The 24158-nt window shown below is 36.7% G+C and overlaps 1 protein-coding gene across 1 annotated transcript in view; it reads left to right on the top strand.

Annotated features, from left to right (window-relative positions):
- SYT14 (synaptotagmin 14) overlaps positions 1-24158 on the top strand; it is a 194996-nt gene that overhangs the window by 4507 nt on the left and 166331 nt on the right. The window contains exon 2 of the mRNA XM_044267475.1: positions 8920-8967. Within this exon, the coding sequence (XP_044123410.1) occupies positions 8920-8967 (48 nt within the window). The remainder of the gene's footprint in view (positions 1-8919; positions 8968-24158) is intronic.

Genomic DNA, 24158 nt, shown 5'->3' with positions numbered 1-24158 from the left:
TCCACCTTTATTGTTATTGTGCTGTATATTTGACTATTTAATCTCTCTGAGAAGTATTTTTTTTAAGTTGTAAAAGAAGACTGTATTAGAAGGAATTTGTGTGTGTGTAAACGTGTGTGTACATATTTTTATTCATAAAGGCACTTTGCAGTTTACCACATACTTCCACATATGTATTTTTTTAATCATCAGTACAATTCTGAGGTGCTCTTGAAGACTTGGGACTCTAAGATCTCCAAGGCAGAATTTGGACTTTTGAAATATTGAATTAAAAACCCAGTACAAACGTATCCCATTCCTAGTGCTGAGGGAGAACATCACACTCCTTTCCTGCTTTCCCTGTTATTGTTGGAGAGAGATCACTGGGATGTAAGGGAGGATTATAGAATGAGAAAGGCCAGCCTGTGCACAGTCTGTGGCAGAGGCAGGCGATTTACTGAACACTTTTTTTTTTTTTGAAGATTTACAGTTCAGTTCAACCCATAATATCCCTAAAAAGGATATTTTGACTTTCAGCAGGAATAAAATTTCTAACACATTGCAGAGATTTTGCACAAAGTTAGATAAGCAGTATATTTGTTCAGAGACATCTCTTTAAGTACTTTGGAGGGCTTTATCTACTTATGGGTTGTCTCCTAATTCACTAAACAAAATTAGGAAAAAGGAGGGAACAGTAGAGAAACATTTGAACTAAGAAACATTTCGGGTTTTGTTGTTTTAGGTAATTTTAGAATGTGACAATGCCTGCCATTGTAGAAAGCAAGAGAAACGCATGTTGACTTATTTCTTTGTTGAGTAATGCTGTTTGCATTATTGCTTTCTTTAAAAGTGATTATAATGTTTGTCCATAGCATATGTGTAGTAGCGTGGTAGAGTGTCTTCCTGGATTTGATTTCCATTTAGCTGACTTCATCCCCCCCCCCCCCATCCTGCCTCATTTATATCTAACAAGAAAGGGCCTATACAGGGAAAACCTTGGATCGAACCAACTGCTATCAGTAAAACATTCGAAACTTTTGAGTAAGGTAATTATATGTATATTTGGTATGTCTGTGCAGTAAAATCTTAACTGAAACCCAAGAATTTGGAACCCTTGATTTACCTTTTTTAAGGAGAAAATAGTGACAATAAAATAAACTCTCATCAGGAATTTATTTAAAAACAAACTTCTAGGATTCATATGTGCATTCAGAACATTTTCTTTCATATTTTAGAGCTGTAGTAGAATTGATATTCACAGTAATATTCTGAATCATCAGGAGACAGCATTTTAATGAAAAATTATCATCAGTATTCTGAACTTACTAATGTAATAATGCATATTAATAGCTTTAACAAATTATCTGGTGCAGCAGTCAAAACAAAAGGTGTTCTCATTTAACTAGAAAATTAAATTAAGTACAATACCTTTTTATGAGCATATATTTATTCAGAGTTTTAGGGTATTATCTTAACGAGCTTCTAAACAGTCCAAAACATAATTAACTCAAAAACCAAATTAAAAGTTGCTCAGAAGTAGGGAAATGGATTATATTTATGAACAGTAAGTTTACTTTTATAAGATAAAATTTGCACCTCTTGGGAAAAGTTGTTGAATAAATTCATAGGAATTTATACGGATCAAAAGCTAATACTGTATTTAGCACATGGTTTGAAGATTATAAAGTACTCTAAGATATTGTTATGAAAAGAGATATAATTGGTTATTCTGTGTGATGCCAAAGGGTGGCAAGTATGTTTCTCAAAATTTAGGCTATTGTATAGGCATATTATACATAAAATGAGCTTGTAAGAGTAAGTACAGAAAGCACTTATTCAGATTAACTCTAGTAATTACACAGCAACAACTAAAAAGTAAAGGAATTCTAATTTGGAAAGTTAACTCCCAGGTGACTGGAGGCCTAAAAGTTTTTTTTTTTTTTTTTTTTTTTTTTAAGAAAAATTCTCAGAAGGGGCACCTTGGTGGCTCAGTCAGTTAAGTGTTGGCCTTTCAGCTCAGGTCATGTCCCAGAGTCCTGGGATCAAGCCCCACATTGGGATTGCTGCTCAACAGGGACTCTACTTTTCCTTCTCCTTCTGCCCCTCTGCTCATGCTCTCTCTCCCTCTCAAATACATTAAAAACAAACAAACAAAAAAACCCACAAAAAACCCTTAGAAAAAGAAAAATTCAAAAAGAGCACAAATTGAGGACTATAAGAAGATTGACTTTTATTTAGGAATATTTTCATAGGAGGTGTTTGAAATTAACTGACAAGTAATACTGTAGAAGAGAAGAAAACATACACAATCTTTTTTGTCTCTAGGCGTAAGTCCAAGTTTTCTTTGAATTTCATGTTCTACTTGTGAGGAATGCAAAGGGAATTAACATTTTTTGGGTGCTCATCATGGGCCAGGCATCATCTATCCATCATCTTAGTCATGGAGAGCAGATGCATGGCGAAGCTTCTTCTCTTGACTACAGCAGACATCTGTTTTGTTAAAGTATCTTTTCCATATCTCTTCCCTACCCCATGTGGACTTGGTTTTAGCATTCCTCTCGACATTGCCTTCCACCCCCATTCCAGCAGCTACTTTTCTTTTTTTTTAAATTTTTATTATTTTTAAATTTCTTTTCAGTGTTCCAGAATTCTTTGTTTATGCACCACACCCAGTGCTCCATGCAGTATGTGCCCTCCTTAATACCCACTACCAGGCTCACCCAACCTCCCACCCCCTCTTCCCTCCAAAACCCTCAGTTTGTTTCTCAGAGTCCACAGTCTCTCATGGTTCATCTCCCCCTCCGATTTCCCCCAACTCACTTCTCTCCATCTCCCCATGTCCTCCGTGTTATTCCTTATGCTCCACAATTAACTGAAACCATATGATAATTGACTCTGCTTGACTTATTTCACTCAGCACAATCTCTTCCAGTCCTGTTCATGTTGATACAAAAGTTGGGTATTCATCCTTTCTGATGGAAGCATAATACTCCATAGTTAATATGGACATATCTTCCTTATCCATTTGCCCGTTGAAGGACATCTTGGCTCTTTCCACAGTTTGGCAACTCTGGCCATTGCTGCTACGAACATTGGGGTCCAGATGGTCCTTCTTTTAACTACATCTGTATCTTTAGGGTAAATACCCAGTAATGCAATTGCAGGGTCATAGGAATTTAATTCTTAAGGAATTTTAATTTCTTAAGGAATATCCACATTGTTTTCCAAAGTGGCTGGCTACTTTTAATCCCTGAAACTGGTATACTAAAATGAAAGCCATTTTCCATCTGGGGTTACTATTATTACTACTCAAGTGAATTTAGTTACTTTTCTTTTTTCTTCTAAGTACAAGGTTCACAAAGAAAATACTAGGTGATACTGTCTTTAAAATTGAATCTTGGGGGCGCCTGGGTGGCTCAGTTGGTTAACCATCTGATTTCAGCTCAGGTTATGATCTCAAGGTCCTGCTCAGCAGGAAGTTTGCTTGTCCCTCTCCCTATATATGTCTGTACCCTTACCCACTGATGCACTTGCTCGCTTTCTCTCAAATAAGTAAATAAAATCCTAAAAAAAAAATTGAAGACTGGCTCAGTTCAGAAACCATGATCTTTCCATAACACTCTGCTTTGAGTGATTATTCCAGGGCATCTGGGTGGCTCAGTGGGTTAAAGCCTCTGCATTCTGCTGAAGTCATGATCCCAGAGCCCTGGGATCAATCCCCACGTTGGGCTCCCTGCTGAGCTGGGAGACTGCTTCCCTTCCTCTCTCTCTGCCTGCCTCTCTGCTTACCTTTGATCTCTGTCAAATAAATAAATAAAAATCTTTTTTAAAAATTGAGATTATTCCTTGAATGACTTAATTAGGATCAAAACTGAAAGGTATCTAGAGATTAGTGACTTTGGTCTAAATGGGTTAAATTGATTGTGGGAGGAGAGTTGGCCACATTAATAGGAAACATTTACTATTTCATGCCTATTATAGCATAGATGTCTGCTTAAGAATTAACTATAACAGAGTTATAAGTATAAGTGACACAATTTAATTTTTGAACCACTTTAATGCATATGTTTCAGTGACATCTTTAGATAAGGTAGAATTTAAGGTTTTTTTTTTAAAGATTTATTTATTTTTTTAGAGAGATGGAGTATGAGTCGGGGGGGGAGGGGAAGAGAGAGAGACAGACAGACAAGACTGAGGGAAACAGACTCCCCACTGAGCTAGGAGCCTGAAGCAGAGCTTGATCCCACAGCCCTGAGATTATGACCTGAGCCGAAATCATGGGTTGGGCGCTTAACCCACTGAGTCACCCATGTGCCCCAAATTTAAGGTATTTCTAAAGTAGCCTTGTGGTGTTTGCGAAGAAATTAATAGAGCCTGTAAATTGTAGTGACTTCATTTAATGGTCAAAATATACATGGTAGAAAAAATAAAGTCAATTTTAAAAAGGACTCCTAGTTCCATTTTAAATAAACTGTAAGTCTTTAGGTTTAATTCCATTTTTGTATAACTGGGCATATTTTGATGGGACTGTAACATCACTGCCCATGGCATATGGAAAAGTACATACATTATAAATCCCTATGACCACCCCCCCTCAATCCCTGCTTAAAAAGAAAGTCCTGTTTCCCAGGTACACTTTCGGTCATGTGCATCTGTACACACTTGCACACATTCGTAGCATGTCTGCGTGTGCCCACACACATTTATTTCCTCTTAAACTGTGTACTTAACGCCAATTGTAGAGGATTCTGCTGGTTTACATTATGCTCCTACATGGGTTTGCCTGAGGGAAAAGATGGTAACTGTGACTAAGCTTGTCATTTTCTATTTCTCATTTCCATGTTACTGAGATGATTATTTCAAGAGCAAGGCTGGTATTATCTCTAAGAATAGTTTTGAGAAACTGACTTTTATTTAAATTACCTTAAAGGATTAGAAAACTATTTCATAATTTTTATCTTTTTTCATAAAATGAAGAAAAGTCTATTTTTAAATTCCTTACTATAACAGCCCTAGGGTCCTAATTATTTTTTCTGACAATAAACTAGTGATCCTGGGCAACTTAATGTTTAGTGCCTCAGTTTGTTTATTCTAATGAGCTAGACAACTTTATTTCCAACTTCTGATCGCTTTTTATATTCTGTCGTTCTCTTATGGTCTCCCAAGTTTTCATTAGTGTTAATATGTTTGCAGTAAATTTGATGTGTGAAAAATTGTATTTATATAAGTGTTCATTTGAGGATGATTATTCATTTTAGTAGAAGACTTCGCTCTTTCTAAAGAGACTGACTAATTTATTACTTTAAATAATCATTCCCCCAAATTGGTTCAGCTACTGTGGAAACCAGTATGGTGGTTTCTTAAAAAAATTAAAAATAGAACACCATAAGATGCAGCAATCCCCCAGCTGGGTACGTAGCTAAAAAACACGAAAAAAATATATTGAAGAGATATCTGTGCTTCCATGTTGATTGCAGTGTTATTTCCCAACAGCCCAATTGTCTGTCAGCGGAGGAATGGGTAGAAAGGTGGTGTATGTATATACAACGGAGTATTATTCAGCCCTAAAAAGATGGAAGTCCTGCCATTTGTGACAACATGGATGCTAAGTGAAATAAGTCAGACACAAGTGACAGTATATGGTATCACTTAAATGTGGAATCTAAAAAAAGCTGAACTTGTAAAAACAGAGAGTGGAATGGTGATTACCAGGGTCTGGGGGACCTGGGGGAATTGGGAAAATGTTAAGGGTGAAAACTTGCAACCCATAGATAAATAAGTCCTGGCAAGCTAATGCGCAGTACAGTGGTTCTAGACAACGATACTATGTTATAAACTTAGAAGTTGCTAAGAGACTGGATCTTAATTGTGACTACCACACACAAGAAATGATAATTATGTGATGCCATAGAGGTGTTAGCTAAGGCTATGGTGGTAATCGTATCGAGATATATAAATATCAAATCAACATGTATACCTTAAACTTACACAGTGTTCTATGTCAATTCTAACTCAATAAAAATGATCAATAATCATTTTTCTATGCATTTGACTTGCATATTTGTTATATACTTATATCAAGCTATCACAATGTGTGCTGTAAATATCTTACAATTTTATATGTTCAGCTATACCTCAATAAAGCTGAAATTTTAAAAAATAATCATTCCCCTGTGCATTATACTCTTAAAATCAGTAAGCCATTTTCTGAATTGCCACCATATCTAAGTCAGGATATGCCTACTGTGACTTGCCTTTTGTTTACAAATTTGCCTCATTTGGAAACTTTTCAGACTTATTTTTAGAGGTTTTAGAACAAGGCATGAAGTTTGTACAAAGTTAACTGTATCTCTGATTGAAAAATTATTTAAGCCTTTTGACTCCCAAACATATTCATTAAAACCTATACATTTAACATATAGAATGCATATTTTCTCCTTAACACTCTTAACTGGTCTCTGAAAGGATTAGGGAAAAAAGGAATATTGATTTCAATGTCCAGTAATAAAGTTTATTTAACTTTCTGTGTTTCTTTTGTACTTTTAAAAGGAAGGTTTTTTCCCTAAATTTCATTTTACTGCCTGGCATTTAGTTTTTTAAGATTTTATTTATTTATTTGACAGAGAGTGGGCACAAGCAGGCAGAGTGGGAGGCCGAGGGAGAGGGAGAAGCAGGCTCCCCGCTGAGCAGGGAGCCCAATGTGGGACTTGATCTCAGGACCCTGGGATCATGACCTGAGCCAAAGGCAGACTTTTAACCAACTGAGCCCCCCCCGGATGTCACTGCCTGGCATTTATTTATCCTTAATATTCCTTTTCATTTCAGTAATGATAGTGATTGTTCTTGATTTCCACATGTACATCATCAGAATCTCACTTGGTTAGAATTTTGGTAACAGATGCTAGGAAGAGTAGAGCTCGATCTCTTTTTTTCTAGTTATGTGATTTTTGTGCATACTTTGACAAATTTGACAATTATAAATTGACTCTATAAATTTAAAAATATAGTAAATCCTTGACTTAGCTTTTTATTTATGAAGTTCTTTCATTTGATATAGATAAATTGAATACTTTTAAAAGTGGGAGTTAGCTTTCATGGTCATTTTGTAGTTTTGAGAAAAATCTTATATAATATTTTTATTGTTACTATTAATACTAAGCCTGCAAAAAACCATACACTTATATTTAAGATTAGTAGTGTATGCCAAGACCTAACCAATTTACATTAAATATAGGGAAAGTCCAGATTTAATTACAGGCTTTAAAAAGTACAGTCTTACTAACATAAATTAAGTACATGAGGCAAACTGCGTTATACTACAAGTGTTATCTTCTGGAGAATAGGCCTTAATGACCATATAAGAAATATTTTCATGTGGCCTCTGAAAACATCAGTGACGGCATTAGTGTGTGTTATAGTTATGTTATTGTTAATTTTATGATTCTTCAAAATTTCTTGAAAATAGTTTCTTCTGTAATTTGGTAAATTTCCTCTTTCTGGTTTTTTATTAGGTTCTTCTCAGTATTAAAGCGATGTGGTGTGTAGTTGTAGCTCATTCTTGCCCTTCAGCAAGTGATCAGTGGTTGCCCATTGGTGATATTCCAGTTAGTAACGTCTCAGTACATTTACACGGAGGTTTGCTGAATGATGGTTGTTTCATAATCATCATTTTAGGTTAGGTATTTCTTCTTGCTAAGTCTGTCTTCCTGATAACCAGTGATTAGTTTGTTGTGTTGATAATAATCACAAACCTGGCATTGTTACAACCAAGTTGGAATACAGATCTAACCTACTTTAGCGATAGAAATACTGTTTTGTAGTTTTTTAGCTTGCTTCTCAGATGACCTACTTTTTTTAGTGGATATCATGGCTTTTACCTCTCATGTTACTGCTGTAAGCTATTTCTATTTTTTATAAGTGTTATAAGATATACACTTAACTGTTCATAACTGTTCATAATCTTCTGTAATGAGTTAAGATTAAATTATTTAATATTTCTATTATGCAAAGTTTAAACATAATTGACAGTGTAATTGTAAGGTCATGCATATATAGAATACTACAGAGTTTCATTTAGTTTGCATTCATATAAAACAGTGGCATTATGTTTCAGAGTGAAGGAAATGCCTATTTGTATAGAGACTAATATTATTTTTATTTACTTTTTTATTACTTTTATGATAGAGTAATTTTTGTCATTGTGGTTAAATTTGTTTTTATCATCCTATTTATAAAAATTTTTTTACAGATTTATAAGAGTGGATATACTTTTTTTCTTTTTAAAAGATTTTATAATTTGACAGAGAAAGAGACATTGAGAGAGGGAACACAAGCAGGGGGTGTGGAAGAGGGAGAAGCAGGCTTCCCACTAAACAGAGAGCCCAGTGTGGGGCTCAGTCCCAGGACCCTGGAATCCTGACCTGAGCCAAAGGCAGACGCTTAACAACTGAGCCACCCAGGCACCCCAAGAGTGGGTATTCTTTAGCTAACCAGGGAGAAGATTACATTTTATTTTATACCATATGAGTATATATGTGATAAAATATAAATAGGGCCTTTACAGGGTTGACCTTTCCATATTAACTTACCTGTGTATATTAAACCTCAGATACAAAAGTGGCTTCTCTCCTACAGTGGTTCTTTCTAGATGATGTGAAGACGTCCTTAGGAAATGGTGATATGATATCTGCTCTTGAGAAGATTGCCATTAAAATAACAGGCTTGGCTTGGATGAAGTCTTTATTCCAAGACTTTATAAGATCTTAGCTTATGGGTTCAAGGAAATTCTGGACAGCAAATTATCATATAGTTGAATTTAAGGAAGATTAGGAAATTCTTTCTTCCGAAGTCATTGGTAAAAGCTAATTTAAAACAGTTTTTTATAATAGTCAAACTCACATTATTTCCTCTTTTTAACTTCTAACAATTTTTTTTTAATAGGTGGAGAAAGAACCTGTGGAGTACATGAACTTATCTGTATTCGAAAAGGTAAGTCAATGCTCTGCATGGATATTTTGATACAAAACGAATACTTCACAGCATATGTTAAGATGGCAGGTAATTTGCACTTAGAATAAAATGTAATAAGTACTAATATTTCTTATTTGTATTATAGACTTAAGTATCCATAAAGTGTGTATTGTTTATTATGTGGTTATTGAGAGTTGTTACTTTATATTTAGTTTTGTTGGGCTGATAAAGCCTGGTTTCTAGCATATTGGTTATTAGACATGGTGAAGGGGCACAGAATAGAGGGTTTGATTTTTGTTCCCTTTCAGAATCTGGAATCTGAGTGCATGCTGATCTCCCATTGACTTCTGTTCTATTACTGTACCCCATCAGAGAGATGTGAGGAGTTGGTTGAAATTCAGATCGGGACCATGTCCAAAGACCACAGCATCCTTTGACACCAACAACTGTCTATGCTTCCTTAGAAGGAGCCACCTGGCAACTGGGTGGTTCAACAAGGTGGCCCCAGGAAAGGTAATTCAGTTATTAGGTGGGAGGCAAGGAATCAGATCTTCTCTAGATTTGCAAGAATCAGGAGATCCTTGGGAGTCCCCACATTCACGAGTAATGAGAAATCGGTGAAATGGTGTGAAGAAAGGAAAAGATGCATCTGGGGAGGTCAGGGGAGGAAATCCTCATAAATTTCGTACTCTTTTCTCTTTTTAAACTTGGGAGACTTTGTTTTTCTTGCATCTCTTTTGAAAACTGACTTGGCCCTCCTGAGTCTGGCCAGTGAGCACCAATTCTTTCCCCACTATTTCACCCTAAGGAGGATTGAGGCAGCATCTGTATTTGTGATACCTGTTCGGTGTGCCAGGGAAATGTCAACATGTATTCAGTAAGTCTTCAGCAGGTCTGAAAAGCCTCAGCTGCTTTAGAGTTGAAAAAATTTCTAATCCTTTTAAGGTGAATTTGTGTGACCATTATTAACATGGTCATACTACAGTTTATGTGTCACTACGGGTGACGGCTGTACATTTAAAAACACCCTGCCTCCTTGATTAAAGTGTTGTTTATATACCTTTCCTCTGGCAACATAGAGGAGAAAATTGAGGTCCATTTCCCCAAATCTCAAATTTTTTATTATGATTTTCATGCTATAATCATTGTCAATTGATACTTCTTATCTAATATGGGGGGGACAGATGTATACATTGTTTTTTTTCTTGATGTAAACCTTTTAAAAACCTTTATAATATATTAATCTGGAATTGCTAAAAATGTTTTAAATAATTTTACAGTTATTAGCCTTTCCCACCAAAACTTTTTGAAACACAGAATTTATTTGGTGGGATAGAAGACACTGTACAAATCACTTGGAATCAAAAGTTGTGAAAGCTGTGGATAGGTGAATGAGAAGACAAGAGCACAGACTGCTAGAATGGAAGACAGTAAATGTGCAGAGGCTCTTTTGTGGCTATGATGGGAACATAAAGCTACAGCAGAGAAAATAGTATAGACAGGGATCGGTGATGATCTGAACACACCTTTTTAGTATGGGTCTTCTTCTTGTTCTGTATTGCTGTCTTAATTCCAGTCCAGGTAGTTCACAGACAATGCCTTGCCCAGATTTCTACTAGTCCAGCTTTTTCACTTCTTTCTGCTTTTCTGTAGAATTTTAAATGTGTGATTAAAAGTTTAAAAAATGATCATACTGTAGCCATCTTGTGGAAAATTTCTGAATCTTTGTGTGTGCCCTCAGCATTTAGTTCAGTGTCCTCTTCTAGGGGATTGATGTTCCATAAGTATTTAAATAATTCAAAATTAATGCTCAAAGCTAAAGCCTTTGCATGGTAAGCTGGACTTTGATAGCCGAGAGCATTTGAAGGTTATATGAAGCCAAATAATTGTAATTAGCTTCAGGGATTCTGGTAAAATGGCATCTCTGATGACATATCCGGCTTCTTTTTACCTGTTTGGCTGTTCCTTCTCTTTCTCCTTCCCTGGCTTCTTGCTGCTCTCAGAACTCAGATACTGGAATGTGTCAGAGTTTGGTGCGAGCCTTGCTTTGCTTGTCCATCTTTTCCCTCTGTTTGGTTTTATTCAGTTCTCTCTTAAATGCCACACAAATTCGTAAATCCAGCTCTGAGCTGTCCTCGAGCTCCCTGTTCTTCTATTCTGTATTTACTTGATCTTTCCATCTGGATGTCTCCCACCAACAACTTGGCATGTTTAAAGTGCAAGTCTTGGTTTCCTCACATGAGCCTGTACCTTCCTCAGTCTTCCCCGTCTCCACTAGTAAAGAGCCCAGTCTATCCAGTTGCTCAAGTCCGACCTTAAGAATAACTGTTATTTCACTCCTTCTGTCTTTCCATTTAATATATTAATTGGTTCTGCCACTTCTACCTTCAAAATAGATTTTGAAGCCATCCTCTTTTTTCCGTCCTGCTGTTATCCTTGTAGCCTGCATTCCTGTCTTCTCTTGCCTACACAACTCTAATAATTTTCTAACTAATTTCCCTACTTCCACATCTCTCCTTTAGTATGTACCAGTGAGCCTTTTTTTTTTTTTAGATCCAGTGGTCTTTTAAAATATGAATCAGGTTTACATGCATTAAATGTAGATCAGATTTTAAATATAATGTCCACTCCTGTGGATTCCCATTATACCTGGAATAAAATCAAAAAGCCTTACCCTGGTCTACAAAGCCTTACATTGTAGCATCAACTCCAAGTCCAAAACATCATCTAAATATCATCAACTCCTCATCTAAAATCATTTGTGTTAGGTGTGGGTGAAACTCTGGGTATGACCCATCATGGGTCAAAATTCCTTTCCTATCTGTAGACCTGTGAAACTAGAAAACAAATTACCTGCTCTCCAAATACAGTAATGGAGGAGGCATTGGATAACAGAGACTTTCCACCCAAAAAGGGAGGAAATGGAAGGAAGAAAGGAGTCACTGGTACTTAGAAATTTTAAAACTTGAAACTGGGAAAAAGCTCTAGGTTTCAAGATCTGGGAATCACATTGTCTAGCTCTTGACCCTGAGGTCTGAAGCTCCAACCCTCTGGGTTTAAGACTCTACCCTAGGACTCCTCTTTCCTTTTTCATGGAAGGTAGTGTGTGTTTGCACCAGTTTTCTGCCTCTAGGATTTTGGTAGTCCATCAGTCTTCTTGTATTTCATCTTCTGGACCCTTTCAGTTCCAGCTGGCAGGGTTTATATAGAATATTCTCAGAAACCCCGTGAGTCTTTTCTGTCTGTCATCGGGATTCATTCTGGTAGAACAAGGTGCTTCTCCACAGGTCTTTCCTGGGTTATTCCATCCCTTTCTTTGGCTTTTGCTCAGATGAGGGTAGGAGAGACCCAAGAGTAGTAGGTTTAATCCCTTCAGAGAACTCTGTGTCACTGAGTTGTGTTCAGTTTGAGACACTGACAAAAGGTTGTCTCCTCTACCCTTGGCTCCAGAGCCTGCTTTCTTGACGTTGAATGCCTAATTTTAGCGTAATTCACAATCTGGATAGGCTGAGGATTTTCCAAATCATGAAGTCCTCCTGCCTTTTTACTTAAAAGTTTTTCCCTTGATTTATCTGTTTCCTCCCAAGGTTTACTAAAAACAGCATGAATAAACCCAGCCACCCTTTCAGCACATTGCTTGGAAGTCTCCTTAGCTAAATATCCCAAGTTCATGGTAATTTCCATATAACTGTAAGACATGGTTTAGCCAGGCCCCCTGCCACTGGGTCACAAGGATCTCCTTTCTCCAGTTTCCAGTTTCCAGTTTCCTGCTCTTCCTTTCTTTCTGACTTCTCACCAGCAGCACCTTTAAGTTTATGTTTCCACAGTGATCCCTTTGCCTGTTTAGGTCTTCTAGATCTAAGACCTGTATAAGGTTTTTTTCCTACCACGTGCCTCATTTTTTTCCCTCAGTCCTGACTAGCAGAATCATTAATACCTATGTGTCTCCTAAAAGGCAATAAATATTTCTCAAGGCACTTTAGGCTCCTTCTGTCATGCTCCCCAGAATTCTTCATATTTCTCCCCAGTACCTAATTGCACAGCCACTTCCCTATGTTAGGTATCTGTCACGGCAGCTCCCCGCTTTCAGTTACTAAACTCTGTATTCGTTTACTACGGCTGTGGTAACAAAGGACCACAGCTTTGCTGGCTTAAAACAACACAAGCTTATTCTCTTATAGTTCTGGAGACCAGAAGTCCAAAGTCAGTTTCACTGGGCTTAAGGTCAAGCTCTTCTTCAGGACGTTGGAGGGGAGGCTCTGCTTCCTTATCTTTTCCATCTAGAGGCCAACTGCGTTCTGTGGCTTGTGGTCCTTCAAAGCCTGTCACTCCACAAACTCTGCTTCTGATGTTCTGTTTGTTTTTTCTCCTACTCTTCTAAGAACTCTGGGGATTACATCAGGCCTACAAATAGGATAATCCGCTGTAATCTTGCCATCTCAAGATCCTTAACACAACAAAATATGCAAAATCCTTTTTGCCATTTCGGGTGATACATACTGGCTCTGGGGATTGGGACATTGACGTCTTTGAGAGGCCATTACTCAGCCTGACACACTTACATGGTTTGAGCCCTGCCTACTTCATGCTTTTTGTTTAATGCATACTGTCTTTTACTCACTATGCCTCAGCCACATTGGTTTTATTTTTCTTCATTAAATGTCCAGGCTTGTTTCTGGCTAAAGATTTTATTACAGGCTATTTTCTCTGCCTGTAATGCTCTCCCCTAGCAGCTCTTGGAATGACTGACTCCTCTAATCCTTTTAGGACTCATTCCAAGTGTTACTTTCTCAATCACATATTTCCTACTGACCACAGCTAAAGTAGCTCCTTCTATTCTTTAATCTTAATGCTATCATCCTATCCATTTAGTAATTTCTATCTTAATTGGCACTTATCACTTATATTGTTAATTATGTTTTGCAGAAGAACTCTATGCCCCTCCATCAAATATAAGCTCTAATTGGGTCGGAGCTTTGATGGATTTGTTTACTGCAGTATTGCCAGTGCTGAGAATTACATAGGACATATGGTAGATATTTAATAAATGTTTGAACTAATGAATGAATGATTGAATTGGATTTAGCTGAGTTGATCTTGAATAATTGTATTCACTGTTTACCACATAGGAGGTATTTATAATACTTTCTCTATGCAAATATAATTCTAAATGTAATGATGGTGAAGATTTCTTTTTTCAGTAATGATTTAAACTAGATAATATAAAATTTTCTGCACTAAAACACCTAACAATGGGCGCCTGGGTGGCTCAGTGGGTTGGGCCGCTGCCTTCGGCTCAGGTCATGATCTCAGGGTCCTGGGATCGAGTCCCGCATCGGGCTCTCTGCTCAGCAGGGAGCCTGCTTCCCTTCCTCTCTCTCTGCCTGCCTCTCTGCCTACTTGTGATCTCTCTCTGTCAAATAAATAAATAAAATCTTTAAAAAAAAAAACCAAACAAACAAACAAACAAAAAACACCTAACAACCCTGGAGAAAATATTAGCACATATACCTTTCAATGTATTTTTAAGCCCAGAGAAAAGTTAGGGAACCTTCAGAGTTAAAAATATGGAGGCTCATCAGGGAAGGACAAATGCAAACCATGCTGAGATACCATCCCACTCCCACTAGGATGGCTAAAATAAAAGGGACAATAACCAGTGTTGATGACGATATGGAGAAACTGGAACCTCACACACTCCTGGTGGGGTCATAAAATGCTGCAGCCACTTTGAAAAACAGCTTGCCATTTCCTCAGCAAGTGAAACATAGAGTTACTGTATGACCCAGAAGTTTTATTCCTAGGTATATAACCAAGAAAATTGAAAACTTATGTTCACACAAAAGCCTGTAATGTAATAGTCATAGCATTATTATTCATAATATCCAAAGTGGAGAAAACCTAAATGCCCATGAAGTGATGGCTAAATAAACAAAATGTGGTCTATCCACACAATGGAGTATTAGTCAACAATAAAAAGGAATGAGGTATTGATACGAGAAACAATTATGGAGAAACTGTGAAAATATTGCCCTTAGTCAAAGAAGGAAGACCTTAAGGACCACATAGTGTATGGTTCTATTTATATGAAATGTCCAGAACCAGCAAATCTGTAGATTGGTGGTTTTCAGGAGCTGGGGGAAAGAGGGAATGGAGGGTGACTGCTGATGGGTATAGAGTTTCTTTTTGGGGTGATGAAAATGCTCTGAAATGAGACAGTGGTAATGGTCACACATCTCTGTGAATATACTAAAAACCTCTGAATTACACTTTAAAGGATGGAATTTTTGGTGAATGGTACATCAATAAAACTGTTTTTTTTAATTTTTTTTTTAAACCCGGAAGTGAAAACTTGAGCTGTAGATTCATAGCCATAGACTTCTCATATGGTGGCCAGTATTCTAACATAAGGTAGATACTGTGTGACTTACTAATCTACCCTTAGAAGGAGGCACATGGTATCACTTCTGCTCTGCTGTATTAGCACAAGCACTGGCAAGCCTGCTTAGGTTCAAAAGGAGGAGGTTCTTAATGGGAGTGGTACAAAGAATTTGTAACCATTAAAAAAAAAAAGTCAGTGTCCTATATGCTTATGTTAGAAGAGAATGAAATTTATGACACAGGCATTCAGGGTAAGAAGTTAGAACTATCGTCTCATAAGCTCAGAGTAAGTAGAAAGAAGGAAAAACTAAAGATAACAAAAAAGTAATCAAATAGAAGCAAAGATACAATAAAGATAAACAATCAAAATGCCACTGCTTTGCAAAGTCTTATGAAATAGTTAGATCTCTAGTGTCACTAATTAAAAACATAATATAGAAGCCACAAGTAAATAATGTTAGCCTTGTAAAAGGGGTATAATTGCACTTGTAAGTGAGCTTTCAAAAATCCTAAAAGCTTTAATGACTTCTTATTTTTTTTTTGCTTTAATGACTTCTTGATAGTAAATTTGAAGTTGTAGATGAAATGGACAACTTCAGAGAAAAATAGAATTTAAACTGATAGTAGATTTTAATTAATTAATTAATTAATCGCAAGTGGGTTTTTTTTTTTTTTTTAGGCAACTTGTCATTCAGTCTTCAAAGAAAAAATGACCCAACCTTATGAAAACTGTTCCAGAGACTAAAAGAAATGGAACATTATCCCAAATTACTTCATAAGACTGGAATATAACCTTGATAGTAATCCAGAGTAATACAGTCTGAGAGAGGAAAATATATGCTGGTCTAACTTAGGAACAAGGATATAAGAATTAGCAAAACAAATCCTTCAATGGTTTGAGGAAAACATACAAACGTATGACAAACTGAATCATTACAAGAACGTTGCATTGGAGTCTATTCAAAAGGTGTACTATGTTGATCATGTGAGCATCTCAACAGAAGCATTTGATAAAATTTATCATTCATTTATAATAATAATGGCTCTTTTTAAAAAAATGTTTTATTTATTTTTTTAAAGATTTTATGTATTTACTTATTTGAGAGAGAGAGAGAGTTAGAGCATGAAGAGGGGAGAAGGTCAGAGGGAGAAGCAGACTCCCTGCGGAGCTAGGAGCCTGATACAAGACTCGATCCCAGGACTCTGGGATCATGACCTGAGCTGAAGGCAGTCGCTTAACCAACTGAGCCACCCAGGCGCCCTATAATAATAGCTCTTACACTAAGAATACAAAGAAACTTCTTTAACCTAAAAAGGGTATCTGTCAAAAATAAGTTAGAAACTACTAAATGGTGAAATATTAGAAGCATGAATGTTGCTATTCAGCATCATATTGGACAGTTTAGCCAGTAGTAAGCCACGACAGAGAAGTAGAAAGTTATCAGTTCAAAAATAAATGGATAATGCTAATATTATTTATAGGTGATGTTGATTATCAATATAGAAAATCCAAGAGACTTTATAAACAATAGAACAAGAGAGTTTAGTAAATTTGACTAATGCAAGATCACTATATAAAAATAAGGTACATTTTTATATGTAATAGGCAACAAACAATTAGAAAATGCAATAAAAATCTCTTTTAGAGTATTGTGATATCCATAATATACCCAGGAACAAATTGAACAAAAGATGTGTATGACTTTTATGGAGAAAATGAAAAATCTTTATATACAGACATAAAAGAAAACATGTAAATGAAGAGATAAATAATTTTTATGAGTAGAGATATGCAGTATGTTTAAATTGGCAGTACTCCCCCAAATTAATCTATAAATTTAATAGAATTCTAATCTAAATACCAGCAAGAATTTTCAGGGAATGTGTAAGTTATTTCTTAAATGTATATGGCAGAGCAAACAGCAAAGAATAAGATAGCTTTTAAGTAAAGGAATGTAGTGGGGGGGGATGTATTAATTAAAATATTCATTTAGTTGCTTTACCAGAGATTAAGTGACTGAACAAGAAAGGTTTATTTCTTTCTTAAGGTAGAAGTCTACTCTGATAGGCAGGATGGAGTTTGCTGATTCCACTTAATGAGTGTCTTCTGTCTTGCTCTGATATGCCTAGGATGTTATCTTCCTTGGCATGTTTAAAGTTACCACGTCCACATTCCAGCTGCCAGAAAGGGAAAGGGAGAAAGAAGCTCTTTTTAAGGCTGTGATCCAGAATTGCAAGCATGTGACTTCTACTTGCATGTCATTGGCCAGAATTTAGTTACATGGTCATATATGGCCAAGGGAAGCAGAGACCAGTTCTGCCAGGTGGCCATTCATGCTGAGTCCGGGAAGTTGAGTCCGTAACTGAACAACAGAAAGAATTGACATTGGGTGGCAGTTAGTCATCTCTGCTTCAGGGATTTGCCCTGTTGATATCCAGAGCTTCTTGTAAAGTTACAGTAATTAAAATAGAAGGGAATTGGGCCAGATACAGAGAAATAGTCTAATGAGACATGTTAAAGAGAACAGAAGCAGTCTCTTACACAGGGAAGCTTAGTTTACATCAAAGGCGGTACCACAATTCAGTGGAATAAAGATGGACTGCTTAGTAAATGATGCTAAGAAAATTGGTTATCCGTGTGAAAAAAAGTAAAAGTAGGTCTGTGTTTCATGCTGTGAACTGAAATACTGTTTGGATTAACTTTAAAACTTTTAAGAGAATATTTAAAATCACTTTGATGTCAGTGTGGGAAACAAGTTTTCGAGTCACAGAAAGCACAGCCTCTGAAGGAAAAGATTGATAAATTTCAGCATTTTTGAATTTAAAACTTTTGTACAAGAAAAGCTACTAGAAGCAGGGTACACAGGACAAGTCACAAAATGGCAAGTGCTATTTGCGTTGTGTACAGTCAGTGAAAGTTAGGGTCACAGTACATAATGACCCCCGCTGTATTCTTTTTTTTTTTTTTTTTTAATATTTTATTTATTTGACAGAGAGAGAGATCACAAGCAGGCAGAGAAGTAGGCAGAGAGAGACGGGGAAGCAGACCGCCTGCTGAGCAGAGAGCCCGATGGGGGGCTGGATCCCAGGACCCTGAGATCATGACCTGAGCTGAAGGCAGAGGCTTTAACTCACTGAGCCACCCAGGCCCCCCCCCTCCCCCGGTGTATTCTTAAAGTCTCCTGACGTGAATGTGCACAGCCCCATTCAAGGTGCTGAGGGTAGAATAGGCAGAAATGGCCGCCCGCATGGAGCTTCCCTTCTAGAGGAGGGAGACTGATGATAAATAAGGAGAGTGTTTGTGAGTAAAACATATACTGTACTAGAAGGTGATAAGTGATATGGAGAAAGATGAATCATGGAAAAGGACATAGGGCTTGCAGCTTACCTCTTCAGCAGTTTAGGGTGGCGAGGGAAGACGTGTTTGAGAAAATGAAAACGAATAGTGATTGGAGTGAAGGGAGTAAGCCAGGCCAGTCTACGAGGGAAGAACAGTCCAGGCAGAAGGAACGAGTGTGAAGACCCTGAGGAGGGAATGATCCCGGCTGGCCTGAAGAACAGAAAGCAGGTCAGGGGGTGGCAGAGTGACAGGGAAAGGAATAAAGGCAGACAAGTAATAGAGGACTAGATTGTATAGGGTCTTGCGAGTCCTGAAAGTGTTTTGACACTTTGTAAGTGAAATGGAAGCCATTGAAGGGTATTAATATATCTTGAATTATATTTCTCTTTCATTAAGTATGACAAATATCCAATATATAGAAAAGAGGCTAGACTAGTTAACCCACATGGACTCCCCACCTAAATTCAAAAATTACACTCATTTTCTGTGTTTGCTTCAGTTATATATACTTTTTTTCCCCCAATTTATTTATTTTCAGAAAAACAGTATTCATTATTTTTGCACCACACCCAGTGCTCCATGCAAGCCGTGCCCTCTATAATACCCACCACCTGGTACCCCAACCTCCCACCCCCCCGCCACTTCAAAACCCTCAGATTGTTTTTCAGAGTCCATAGTCTCTCATGGTTCACCTCCCCTTCCAATTTACCCAGATTCCCTTCTCCTCTCTAACGCCCCTTGTCCTTCATGCTATTTGTTATGCTCCACAAATTAGTGAAACCATATGATAATTGACTCTCTCTGCTTGACTTATTTCACTCAGCATAATCTCTTCCAGTTATATATACTTTTTGTCTTAACCTAGATTCTAGAATGTTTCAGTTAGCATTTGTTTATTTATCATATAGAAAGATATATAACATATATATTAAAAGGTATATGTAAACATATATAAAAAGTATATATAAGAAATATACGGTGTATAAATAAGAATTATGCATATTTCTCCTTTCTACAAAAGGTTCAGTACTATATATGTTTTGTGTTTGCCTTTTTTTTCCTTTAAACTAATTATGTGCGTCAGAGTGAAATTCAAATTAGAATGCAGGGATCTCTCGGTCTTTTTTTTCCAGCTGCATTGTACTTCATTATGTGACCATACCATAATTCATTCAACTGATTGCTTGAAAATGGAAATAGCTTGTTTAAAATTTTTTGCTATTAAAAGAGTGTTACGTGAATAACTTGGTGCATGTGTTACTGCTTATTAGTGGTCTGTTTTTAGGTTTAGATTTAGATTTTAGATTTAGATTCTAAAAAGTGGGATTTCTGAGTCAAAGAGTAATTCGTACTTAATTGTACTACAAATTGCAGAAATCCTATCCTTATGCATTGTATTTGTTGACTTTGAGATACCTGTTTATTAAAGATATCAGGAAGGCAGTTTGTTGGTTACCTAAATTTGGAATTCAGGGGAAAGGTCAGGCATACATAAATCTAGTGGTATGTAGTATTTACAGCCATGAGATTATTTGAGATTACCCATGATGTGAGCTTAGGTAGAAAACAGAAGATGACTGACCAAGTATAACATTAATATGAATATGAACATTAATATGAACATTAATTTTTACATGTAAAAATTAAAGGATATTTATGTTGTACTTGTTGAACATGATTAGTAATTTATCTTAATGTATTATCTTTGGAATTAATTTAAAAAGACAATAGTTTTCTTGCATTCTAGTAGGGATAATTGTTTGATTTTTGGATAATTGTTTGACTTTCTCACTTTCTCACTTAAAAGCATCTTGCAGGAATAAATGAATGCTCTCAGTTAATCTTAACATAGTGGTTCTTTTAGAGATTTTGACATTTGAGTAGGCAAAGTAAGAAGCTATATTCTATATAGGAAGAGAATAGAATAGTATAGTTGAATACACCTTAAAGTATTCTATTACACAAGGAACCTTTGTTAGTTTGCATTTGATCCACTTTTAAAATCTGGACTCATGCAAAATTATGATGTATGTAATATGTGTCTTAATCATTTCTTTTCTTTAAAAGTGAGAGCCCTGATTTTTAAATCAAAGTAATACTTTTCACACAGTTACTAAGCTTTCCCCTAGCCCTTCTGTCCTTCATACTAGTCCCACTCCACAGAGGCAAAAGACTTTCAACCCTTTAGCTGTCTTTTTTTCCTGCTTACCTTGATATTCTAAATAACATTTCTCTGCTATTTCTTGATTTTGAAAATATTTGGACATCTGTTGTTTTTCTGCTATGGTAGGTAAAGAGTTAGTTTTAGTAGATCAGTGTAATGGTTAGGTATGTGGTTCTTGACTCAAGACTCCTGGGTCCTAATACTATCTTTCTACCACTGATTAACTTTGTGACCTTGGGCAGGTTACTAAACCCTTGTGTATGTCCCTGTTCTCATCTATAAAACAGGATAACAGTGTTTTTTTAAATTAACATATAATGTATTATTTGCCCCAGGGGTATAGGTCTGTGAATCATCAAGCTTACACATTTCACAGCACTCACCAAAGCACATAACCTCCTCGAGGTCCATAACCTCCCTGAGGTCCATCACCTCCCTGAGGTCCATCACCCGGCCACCTTCTCTCTCCTCCCCCCACCCCCCAGCAAACCTTCAGTTTGTTTCCTGAGATTAAGAGTCTCTTATGGTTTGTCCCCCTCCCCGGTCCCATCTTATTTCATTTTTCCCTCCCTTCCCCCATGACCTCTTGCCCTGCCTCTCACATTCCTCATACAGGATAACAGGATTGACTTCGTCAGAGAGAATGTGTCCATTTGTTGACTAAAACTAAAGTATAATAAAATTTAATCGTTGTAATCATAACAAAAGTAATACAATATTACTTCATCTTCCTCATTTGTCTACATCGCCCACATCCCTTTTCTCTAGTATAATTGTATTTCAGTTTTAAATCAGTTTTCAGAATTTACATTTTTATGATCAGTATTGTTTGCAGTAAAGCCTTGTTATATACCAATTATATTTTCTTCTTTGTACAATTTTCACGTTTCTTCTTAAAATACCCTCTCTCTTGTCCACTTTCAGGCACCCACTTCATTAACCCATTTCTCATTAACCAATTTCAAATCCATGGGGATTTCTCTGTCATTCAGATTTGATTTCTGTTATCACCCTTCCTCCATGTTGACCTATACCTCTTCTCTGTCATTGGTCATTGAAGTTTTTCTGCTTCCCTAGGAGCTAATTAGCCAGCGTATTACTTAGACTGCTGTTAGCTGCTATACCAGGCAAACTCCAAACAAATAATGACTTGAACAGGATAAAGGTTCATTTTTTCACTTGTGTGAAGTCTAAATCAGGTCTATCAAATGTCCACTCGGCACTCCTTTGAACTCCTTTGAACCCGGGATCCAGGTTCCTTCTCTCTTGGGGCTGTGGCACCTTCATAGTGTGGTTTCAGAGGTTGCTGGATTCATCGGTGTCAGCAGAGGGTGGAGCAGAGGGACTGGGAAATGAGGATTGTGCCGCAGAGGTTGTTCCGGGCTAAGCCTGGGAGCAGTGCACGTTCCTTAGGACGCATATCCCATGTCAGTAATTCAGTCATGGGGCTGCCTCTGACCTCAGAACAGCCTGGGAGGTCGTAATGAGCCAGCGAACCCGAGAAGTACAGAAAGGACATGCTCTCATTTATCAGTTAATCTACCTTAATGTATATTATATGTTCCTAGGCTTACATGTTCTGTTCATGTTAATGATAACCATCTGGAAAAATTCCCTCTAGATGTAGTTGTATAACCACAAGATGTGATTTCAGTGGAAGAATTTCAGGCTAGGTAGAAGAGGCTGATATGGAAAAATAAGAGTAAAGTTTTTGCTGTATTTTGTTTTGGCCTGGAGGGATTGCGTATCCTCGGATTTTGTGATTCTCTTGTCTTGCTGTACTCCTCCGTTTTCTTTTCCCCTTCGCTACCCAGTTGCCTGAAAGCCTTCTCTCTGCATTTTTTTCTCCTCCAGGAACTATAAGATACAAAGACTGTCCCTTTAAATCATGCTTGCCCCTTTAACTCACATGCACTTCGAAGTTCTTTCCCTGTGCTATAATCTACTCAATTACTTACTTATTTTTTAATGTTTTCAGATTTAGGATGAACTTATCTTTCTGTCAGTAGTTTTAGATCAAGCTTTGTTCTCCTTGCTGTCTTCTGTTTTCTGTCTTCTCAGCAGTTTTTCCGTCTTCCTTGCGCTCACAACAAGACGTTTCAGTGGGGCTGGAGTGGGTGGGAGCACGAGAGATTATGCACTACAGTTTGCTTAAGTTTTGTATTTTTACTATCAGTTATTTTGGAGTTTCAGTGTTCTTTGTATTCAGGTTATTCTGAGGACATAGGGGTTTTTTTGTCTTTGTTTTTTAAATTCTGTTACGTTAGTCACCATACAGTACATCATTAGTTTTTGATGTAGTTTCCATGATTCATTGTTTGCGTATAACACCAGTGCTCCATGTAATCCGTGCCCTCCTTAATCCTCCTCCATCACCAGGCTCACCCATCCCTCCACCCCCTTCCCTTCTAAAACTCTCCATTTGTTTCCCCAGAGTCTGTAGTCTCTCATGGCTCCAAAATAGGTTATTACGTAGAATACTTTTCCCTCCTTTTGCATAGTTTAGGGAGGAGAAATTAGGAGATATGGAGCCAGGTGGCTTCCATTTTCTTTGGATACTCAGAAGTATCTATGGTGTTTTGATGAATAAAATTGTAAATTTAGTCTGACTTCTAAATACATTCTTTGGTTTCTTTTCATTCTTTTCTTCTTCTCTTTTCTTTTCTCCTGTCTCTTTCTCTCTAACACTTTTTGAGACTTTTTGAAGGAAATTCTATATTATTTTTAAAAGTTTAAAATCTTGCCTTAAGGCTTAAAGTTCATATTTAAATTATTGATCTATCTGGGATTAATTTTTTATGTGGTTGAAATAACCCAGTTTTACTTTTTCTTTATGGATAACCAGTAGTTCCAATACAATTTACTAAATATTCCAAATATTTCTCACTGATTGGCAGTGCTACCTTTGTTATGTGTCAGGTTTCTATTTATGTATGGGTTTATTTCTCTGCTCCTTCTTTTTGTTCCATTAATCAACACTTACCTATTCATTAACGGTACCTCCCTATTCTAATTAATGGAGCTTTTTTGATTCTGTCTATTAGGGCAGATTCTCCTTCTTTTTCTTCTTCAGAGGTGTCATGATTTTTTCTGGGCCTTTGTTTTTCTGTATAAATTTTAGAATCAGTTTGGTTTCTTAAAAAGATCTTTTGAAATTTTAATGGGATTTACGTTGAGTTAATATTGCTATAGTACCAAAACTTCTTGTTCTTGAACATGGTGTATCTTTGTACTTGTTTAATGCTTTTCAATAAAGTTTAATGATTTTTCTCTATAAAGATATTGCATGTCTTTTATTAGATTTCTATATAAGATATATGTTTT

Source organism: Neovison vison, chromosome 10 (assembly GCF_020171115.1).
Source record: "Neovison vison isolate M4711 chromosome 10, ASM_NN_V1, whole genome shotgun sequence".
In the NCBI taxonomy this organism is placed as follows: Eukaryota; Metazoa; Chordata; class Mammalia; order Carnivora; family Mustelidae; genus Neogale; species Neogale vison.
Note: the sequence above shows the minus strand (reverse complement) of the source record. Positions and strands in the feature narration are given on the sequence as shown.